At 36.4% G+C, this 9,494-nt stretch overlaps 1 protein-coding gene across 1 annotated transcript; it reads right to left on the bottom strand.

The window, feature by feature from the left end:
• Positions 1 to 3,376: 3,376 nt before the first annotated feature.
• On the bottom strand, positions 3,377 to 4,288 carry LOC106911388 (neurexophilin-1). Its single transcript, XM_014978187.2, has one exon. It carries the CDS (start codon positions 4,245 to 4,247, stop codon positions 3,549 to 3,551), a length of 699 nt encoding a protein of 232 aa, XP_014833673.1. The 5' UTR covers positions 4,248 to 4,288; the 3' UTR covers positions 3,377 to 3,548.
• Between the last annotated feature and the right edge of the window lie 5,206 nt (positions 4,289 to 9,494).

The following is a 9,494-nucleotide window of genomic DNA, read 5'->3' as shown; positions in this document are numbered from 1 at the left end:
GGACAAACTCTCTTTCACTCCAGAGTTGCCCCTGGTGAAAGGCACTAAGCAGGAGTGGACATACCCCCCATCTTGGTGCTCATGCGTTGGGGTTCACCCCTCTGACTATGTATAGGAGGACATGTTTTGACTGTCACTTGTGCTTTTGAGACAAGCAGAGGACAGATCTTTGGAGGGGGTATCTACAGAATGCCCATCCTGAGAACTGTTTTGTTCAGCTGGGAGACTTCAACGCTCATGTGAGCAATGACAGTGAGGCCTGGAGAGGTGTGGTTGGGAGGAACAGCCTCAATGATCTGAACCTGAGTGGTGTTCTGTTGTTGACTTGAGTGCTCATCATGAGTTGTCCATAACTAGTCTACAACATAAATCAACTACACCCAGAAAAAGTGTTTTATAATTTTTGTAATGTACTTATTTAGTGCAACATAAGTGTACACGGACTCACGAAAATAAACAAAAGATACTTGTAACTAGTTATTTGTTTATTACTAAATAAACAACAACTACCTCCTACTAAGAAAGTATCAAAGTCATCTTGTATCTTACAGTGGATATGTGTCCAAACCTACATGTATCTCCAAAATTCAACCAACAGCACAAAATATAGAAAGAATCACCTATTCTTCTGCATGTAGCCTGTCTGATTTCTGGTATTATTTACAGGCTAAAATACTCTGATCATCACAAATAGAAAGTACAACTTAATCTACAGAACTTTATAAGATATATTTTTAGTAACGTATGAAGTGCAATGTCATTTAGCTCATTTGACCTTATTTATGTATTTAAATGACATGTTTAACAGACAGATGCAACTTGTCTACTGTCTTTGCAATGAGAAAAAGACAGGTCAAAAAGAAGCCATCAAGGATTATTAGAGTAAATATTATGAAAGAGCTTACATTTGAAATTATTATTATTATTATTATTATTATTATTATTATTAATATTATTATTATATTAAAGCAACATTTCAAACATTCTTCTGATGGCTGATGGCAGCCATACAAGATGTAGCGGGGGATGGTTGCATTGATTGGTTGCTCTGCTTAGACAAAGGTAAGGGAAGTAAAGTTTGAACTTTCGCATTTGAGATTGAGGAGGCAAATACACTGGTCAACCTGTCTCCCTGCCCTCTCACCCTTGCACTGCAGCTCCTCCCCGCATTTAAAGTCAAATGGTTTATTTTGGAGTTAAAATGTAAAATACTTGCTGAGATATTTTAAGTCATGTGTCTGTTTAGTTTTAACTTGTTTAATGAACAGGGACAGAGGCCACGGTCTTCAGGCCCATGATGATGATGACTGGTTTATATGCTGGTTTAGACTCACGAGAGCATTGACTTCTGTGTGCTAAACTGGGTCCAGTATAGGAGAAACCGACATGCCAGAACCAAACGACCCTGTTCAATTACAGGTCTTAACCACTCTGGAGATCTTGGCAACCGGTTCCTACCAGCACAAATTATCAGACAAGTATGTGCTTGAATTAATAAAAAAAATAACTAACTCTCTGCCTGAATCCACATTAAAGAACCAAATATGTATGCAAAATTATCCATATGTACGGGATATTAGCCAGCATTAAATGCAATAATGTCTCCCATCTGGGATAATATTGTTAACATTACCAGTAGATGCATAAAATTTAGCCTGAGAAGTCAGAATATTAGAGAGCAGGCTAACATTAAAAGGCAGTTTAATGTGCAAGTCATATACTGTATGATTTCATCCTGATAAATTTAGTGGCTTAACTGGTGACTCCTTCATCCTGATGCAAATCAGTGTAGGGAAGAGACAGCAGGTAGGTGATGATAGTACCTTCATCAACTTCTTGGTGAGTTGATGAAAAACTAGTTTGTGGAATTCTAACTATTAGGGCCTGATGCATTATCCTGCTATAACCTGCAGGAAACAGTGGCAAACCCACTGAATGTACTGCAATGTACTAGAGGACCTGTCCAGGGTGATGTCGCCTCTCCCTTGAGATTGGGCTAGGTATAAGCATGTTAGATAATGGATGGATGGTTGAATTTCTGTGTATAAAGGGCCTTACCTGAGACAGGACCTTGTGCACAAACGTTTAGATTCAGCTATGATATATAAAGGCCTGTGTGCATACACATGGTTTTTAAAATCAGATTTTCATTTTATTTTATTTTTGGTGTACAACATTTTTGCCTTTTGGGCATACATACATGGTTAGTGTGAATCCGATGCAGTCCTTTATATGTAAGACCCCTGAACATTAGCAGATTTTTAAGTTTAAATTCTGTTATTATGGCAACTGTAACTTAAAAAAATTAATCTACACGAACATCCAATTCATAAAACCTTACCATATTTTTATTCAGCCCACACCCCAAGAAAGAAAATAATTCTGAGAATAGTTTTATTATATTTAGTCAGTTTTACAACTTGTGTACAGAATTGTTGTTTTCATGAAACTCACATCTAGGGCATCAACATCATTGTATCTGATAGAGGAACCAAGAACAAGCATTATAATGGGGTGAACAAGAGCAGGAAGGGGTAAACACACAGCTCATGTGGGGACGTGTACAGAAGCAGCAGAATTTGGATAAACTATGTACAGTACAAATCATTCATACAAATTATGCTCTAAGATATAGATTTTAGTACATTACAGTTGATATATTAATTCAGACTGAGGAAGTTCCACCCACCATCCATCCCTTTCATGAATGATCATTCAGTCAGTCAATAACAACATTCAGTAAGTCAGCCAGTCATCCACCAAACACAACATCCTGGCTTCACTCAAAAGCATACTGAGGACAACTGAGGATTGACATTAGTAGTATACAATTCAACTGGACTCGAGTGAAGGTGTTCGCTCAGTCCCAGTTCACCCTGTTGGCAGGAAAGACCATCTTACATTTCTAAAACCACCAAACTCACATTTAATTCACCATCAACTGTTTTGCAGTTTCTGTTATATCAACTGTAGAGTATCCTTTATTGTTTCAGAATGACTTAATTGAATTTGCTTTCCATTTATGTAAGAACAAAGAGGAGCTTAAAAGTGCACTGCAGAGGCAATAATTTCAGATGCTGCTGGCCAGAGAGTTATCCATTGTGACTGAAAAGTGAAAAAAAAAAAACAATATGAAAATATGATGATCTGAGGTTAATAAATAAACATAGTGAACAAGTAGGATAAAGTTTAACAGTAACAGTTACAGCCCCAACTGGATCAATAAGCCTCTTCATTATAACCCAGGCTGGGGAAATACATAACATAATTCAAAGGGGAAATTCTAACAGCAAACAATCAGTTTTCACACAGTTTTCCCAGGTACATTTTAAGCATCTTACAGTTCTATATATCTAGGTTTGACATTTTCAAATGATATGCTCCTTCTAAACAATTTTAATAATAAATGAAGAAAAACAAAATTATACTGGATGGTGCAGACATGTTGAGGAACGTTATGGCGAACATACAGATTTTTCTGGAATGGGAAGAGTCCCCAGTTTTTGTTCCAATCATCGATTGAATTGCCTGTGTTGCATTTGAGAATGTCAGCCAGAGGGGAAGTAGGGAGTGTCACTGTGGTAGTTGTAGTCTGGGCACACCTTCTGCACCAGTTTGTAGTCAGTGCTGTAGAAGGAAATGAAGATGCAGATAACTTTGAAAGGTTTGGAGCAGAGCCAGGAAACATGGCTCTGGGTTTGCTCCTGGTAGCAGGTCTTAGATGGATCGAAGTTGCAGAGCGTATTCTTTGCACCCTTTTCCACCTTCTCATATTCTATTCGGCAGTTGAAAGACTTTGAGTCCTTTGCATCAATGACCGACTGCTGTGCTGCCACATCAAACTCCACTATCTTTGTTGGAGGGACCAAGCTGACCGATACGTTCCCCTGGCCAGTTGAGTTGTGGCGGAAGTACACACTGAAGGTACCATTGCCATGATCCACAATTTTCCCAGTAATAAGAAGGTTGAGTTTCACTGTCTTTATGTTGGAATGGAAATCCCCCCAGCCAAACATCTTCTTGAACTTTCCTGTCTTAACCATGGGCCGCCGTTTAGCTCGAGGCCTGGAGTCCTGCAGGTCTGTGGAGTTTCTCAGCCAATCCCATAGGTCTTGATCTGAGTAGGGCTCAGGGGTGTTATAGTGAAGGTCCAATGCAGTACTGTTCTTGTTGCCATGTAGAGTCTGTGACAAGAGCCTGCTGATGGACATTTCCTTCCCACTTTCTGTCCATATATGCTTTGGCATGGACTTGGGGTGTCCTGTCTTTACTATGTCTGATCTTGAGGTTTGAACACTTGTAATCTGGGAAAGAGAGTAAAATATATTTGTTAGCCAGTGTTAGATGAGTGCCCTAAACACATGTATAAACTACATGGGTTGACTAAAAGGTAAAGTCAAGGTCACATGAGGTCCTATATAAAATTTTGGTAACACTTTATTTGAAGGAGGGTGAATAAGACTGACTTGACACTGTCATGAACACCTGTCATGAACATGAATAAGTTTTCATGAATATTTATGACTTTTGTCATAAAGCGTCATTCGGTAAATCATGACACTTTTAATACAAAGTTCGCATTATTGAAAATGTCTTTGTTATGACAACTTGACATTAATCTAGACAAAAATGTCTTCATTATGACAGTGTGACATTACCCAAGACAACGTCGTTGTCATGACAACTTGACATTAAGCAAGATATAACTTGTCATGAAAGCAATAACAGGTGAATTGTAAAATGTTATCCTTATAAGACAGCATTAACAAGTCACTTATTACACATACCTTTTGCTGTCATGAGACCATTATAATTGTGACATTATCCTCCTCTGTTAAAGTGTATCACAGTAAACTAATAATGAAGATGCCATTGAGTGTCATTACTCTATCGCTTTAATGACAGAGTCATGAACATTTCTAGCTACCTCAAGTAAGTGTGGTCCACTTTACTTGAGGTAACTGGAAATGTTCATGACTTGTTAATGCTGTCTTATAAGGATATAAGCCTTATAAGCCAATAAATTCACCTGTTATTGCATTCATGACAAGTTATCAAGTTATCAAGCAACACAGTTCTGCTCCCTTTATTATTCAGTTGGTTAAATTGTTTTATTAGGAATCCCATCAAGTCACTGACTTGCAGCACAATGCACATAGCAAGAGAAAAACTCTCCATTGACAGGAAGACACCTCCAGCAGAACCTGGCTCAGCACAAGAGGTCATCTGCCTCGACTAACTGGAGTTTGAGAAGACAGAGCTGATATACACACAAAAAAAACACCACAAACACTGACATAGGAGTTTTACAAATATTAGAGAAAACTAAGAAGTTAATGGTAGTAATACCTTCTTTAGGAGAATAACAACTTAATAGAAGCCTGATATAAAGGCTTAAGTGCTTCACTGGTAAAATGCAATGATGCATTCACACCTCTATATGTTGGTAGGAGAAAACATAAAGTTAAAATCTGAAATAAGATCAAATATAATGCTAAATTGGAATGAAGGAAGAGAATGTGGCAGAGCAAGGAGAAGGACAGTTTGTCCTTCAGAACTTTTGCTGTGGCAAACCTCTCAGTCTTTATCTAAATTTCTTAAGGTATCTGTATGGAAATTTTAGGACGTTGGTTATTATTGCTTAGTCATCTGAATATAGACTGAACGATTTTCAAAAAGCAAAAAAATTCAATGTCTCTTTCAATGACTAAATATTATGAAATCTATTCTATAAATTTGTGTTATCTTTGTGATTTACCGCTTTGTTATTCCATGTTAAAGGTGTTCCAGATGTTAATTGGCATGGGAAAATTGAAGTGGAGATATTCTCATTAGACTGTAAGACAAGTGCTGAGGTTGATGCTTAAGCATTTTATTATTAACATAAATTATTATTATTATTATTATTATTATTATTATTTATCTTAAATCCATTTTTTGAATAGTTTCAAATGATATGTTGATTAGAAATAGTTGAAACCCCTCTTTATTAGGATTATTTGTACCTAGAAGAGAAAAGTTCACATTTTTGATGAAGAATAACGTAAAACAATTTTGTGGTTTAACTCTTTCATTTATAACTTTGGTGCAGCCTATTTTATTAAACTAAGGAACACATAACACTGAAACAGTTCATCTTTCAGGCTCAGCAATGCTCTGACAATGTGAGACAGAAATAGCCTCAGCTATTTTCTTTTCAAACAGACAAAATACCTTCTTATACTCAACACTCCTGCACAGTGAGGAATTTCATTTAAATGGATTTATAACTGGTCCTTCTATGAATATAATCTGTAAAGGTGTGATGTCCTTCAGCAAAGTCTCTAGAATGTATTACCAACCAACCCATAGAAGGACAGAATAAAGAAACTGATACAAGTAAGCAGTGCAACTGAATTGCAGTATTTTATCATGTCATGACAATTGAACATAAATAATAAACTAAAAATAGGAATAACGCAACACAGTCTTTAGGGGCCTTTAGACCAACGATGGTCATCTTTATCCAATTCATCATGGCTTGATGGAGAACACAACCAAAATTCTGCCTTCCGTAACCCTCTCATATGATTTAACAAGAAATCACTCCAGTTATTATTACTGTTTGATTTAATAGTATATATCTGTGAAAGAAAACCAGAATGATTATTATTTTGAGTATTTGCAATAAAAATCATCATTGCTCATCAGGTGTGTAATGATGAAAACAGACATTACTTTGTCTTTGGTCATTATGCAATATTCAAAGAGCATATGCTTTATTTTTCAATCATTTTAATCAACAGTTTTAAAAATGTTGTCCTACTCTAAATCCACACAGTCCAGACATCAGATTATACAAATATTTCCAATGCCACCTCACATACTAAAGACAAGATGCCAATTATTTTGTTTTTACTAAAATACGTTATTCATGAATAATGTCTTTCAAAGGCTTTATTTAATTAATGAATTAATGATTAATCAATCAATCAAGTTTATTTGTATAGCAAATGTCAGAAACAAGGGAATTTAAATTGATTTAATCATAAAAATCCAAAATCACAGATGACTCCTCACAGTCAACAATTGAGAAAACCTGTAAACATTACATTGTGCCAAGTGCCATCATGACACATCACAATGTTGTTCAGTCTTTCAGTTATAATAGCCCAAAAGCAACTTTAACCCTGTGTGGTTTTAGTCTAGTTTAGATTTTACAGTTTGTTCCATATATCTCACATACTGACTTTGAATGTTAATATGTAAAATGTAAATAAATATATTGGGGATTTTTTCACATTAGATGTAAAGATAGTGGGGTAAAGTCCCCCACTATAAAGACCTTAACGCAGATGCACAGTTTTTGCTAATTGCTGCTAGTTTGAAGGAGCTGAGTGGGGCAATGTGTGTGAAAATGTGTGTGTGTGTGTGTGTGTGTGTGTGTGTGTGTGTGTGTGTGTGTGTGTGTGGGTGTGTGTGTGTGTGTGTGTGTGCTTGTTTGTAATACCTTGTGAGGACGATTTTCCTGACATATACTACATTGTGGGGACCAATTGCTCCTTGTGGGGACCGGAGCCTGGTCCCCACAAGGGAAAACCCTGTTTTTGGGTCAGGGGTCAGAGATGTGATGGTTAGGGTTAGGAAAAGGGTAAAGGTAAGGTTTAGGCTGTAGAAATGAATGGAAGTCAATGGAAAGTCCCCACAAAGATAGCAAAACAAACGTTTGTGTGTGTGTGTGTGTGTGTGTGTGTGTGTGTGTGTGTGTGTGCGTTTGCGTGTGTGTGTGTGTGTGTGTGTGGGGGTGTGTGTGGAGGGGTTTTCTGTAATGTGGAAGGTTAACTTGGAGACTGCAGCTCTGAGATGGAGCTACACATGCAAGGTGCCCAGTGGCAATTCCAAGTGTTTTACAAATCCAAATGGTTTCCATTTGAGGTTGAAGGATTTCTCAAACATGCATAAAAAAATCAAAGCAAAATCAAAGGTATGTTTTTGTTCAGGGTGACTGTAATAGTTTTTTGTGCCTTGTGTAGACATTTAATATCCCATAGTTAATATTTAAAATTTAAATCTATTAAAAAGTGATCTTAGACTTCCAATAGTGTTTGTATTTGTAAATATAAATTTTATAACAATTATTGTTCAGGAAAAAAATGATGAAAACACAACAATGTAAAACAACAACTTAATCATCAACAATACCAGGCTGTGATCTCCCAACATTACCAAACATCCTCTAACTTCTTAAAATTCCCATTCCTGTCCTCTAGTTAAACTGTTAGGTCTAGAAAACATCAACCCAGAATGTTATCTCTCATATCCACAAATCTATTAAAAGTACTGCTTTTCCCCCCTTGACAAGGCAATCATCCTCTCTCTGCCAAAGTCAATTAAAAGACAATTTTGAACTCCCTGTAAAGTCTTTGGGATACATGCTTGACATGCTTATGACACATAATTGAGGTTAAACAATTGCATTTCAATATTTTTGTAATGTAGGTCAATCTTAGAGTAAACAAAGTGCCCATTTATTTTTGGTATTTAGTACAATAATCTGGAATGTGAGGGCCTGTTTGGTGCAGCGATCTCATTCTTGTACTGACAGATTGTTTTTTGTTACATAACATAATCAGCATGTAAGGATTTCCTAGTTATTAATTGCCCAAGTTGTATGGAAAACAAGCCTGTTTGCTGCCTAATTACCATAGCAACAGACTACGGCCAGTGAAAATAAGGTTGGTGAAATGCAACATTCATAGTGAGTAAATTATTCCAAGATAACTACTTTAGAAACTATACGATGCTGCATAATTACAATACTGATTGTTGGCCACAAACATTTTGCTATTTCGTCAGTATAGCAAAATAGATAAGTTACCTGTCAGCTCAATAAACAGCCATATACAGGCAACTCAAGAGGGAAAGAAGGCTTGAGATATAAGTCAAGAAAATATGTTGAGAAATGACAATGCAGTACAGTTGTAGTTATCATGAGTGGTTTTTGAAAGAGACTGGGGCTCAGAGTCTCTACATTAGGTTTGTAAATGGTCCCAAAGTTTTGATTAGATTATTAAAATGTATTGCATGTCAACAATCACATACAAGAAATTTCTAATACAGTTTTTCAGAGTATATTTCATCATTAGTTAGATGGCACAGATTTATGTAGCAGTTAAAAAAACTAAGGAATGATTTCTATGGACGTTAGTTTCCCCCTTTTCAAATTTACTTTAGTTTTGCAAAAGCTGTATAAAATAATTTTGTTCAGATCAGAAGAGACAATAATTTTGTGGAGGAATGTCATCTTTTCCCAGAAGCACCATGGTGGTGGGTACAGCAAACAAGTGTGCTTGTTGTGGGTCTTCAAGAAAAAACTCTCTATATAAAACAGTAAAAAATATAATCTACAATCTTCCTTTGTCTGTTCTTGCTCCTGGTATCTAACACTAGATGGAGCTAAAATTATTTTTATCCTGCAGATGATGTTACTGAGATCTTTAAAAATTGCAGTGCTG

Source organism: Poecilia mexicana, unplaced genomic scaffold (assembly GCF_051168715.1).
Source record: "Poecilia mexicana isolate PSO_F unplaced genomic scaffold, ASM5116871v1 scaffold_11, whole genome shotgun sequence".
NCBI classification, from domain to species: Eukaryota; Metazoa; Chordata; class Actinopteri; order Cyprinodontiformes; family Poeciliidae; genus Poecilia; species Poecilia mexicana.
This window is presented reverse-complemented; position numbering and strand designations above follow the sequence as displayed.

Bases quoted from the DNA above. Each gene is read 5' to 3' on its own strand.
- LOC106911388 (XM_014978187.2), bottom strand. From the start codon at position 4,247: ATGCCAAAGCATATATGGACAGAAAGTGGGAAGGAAATGTCCATCAGC.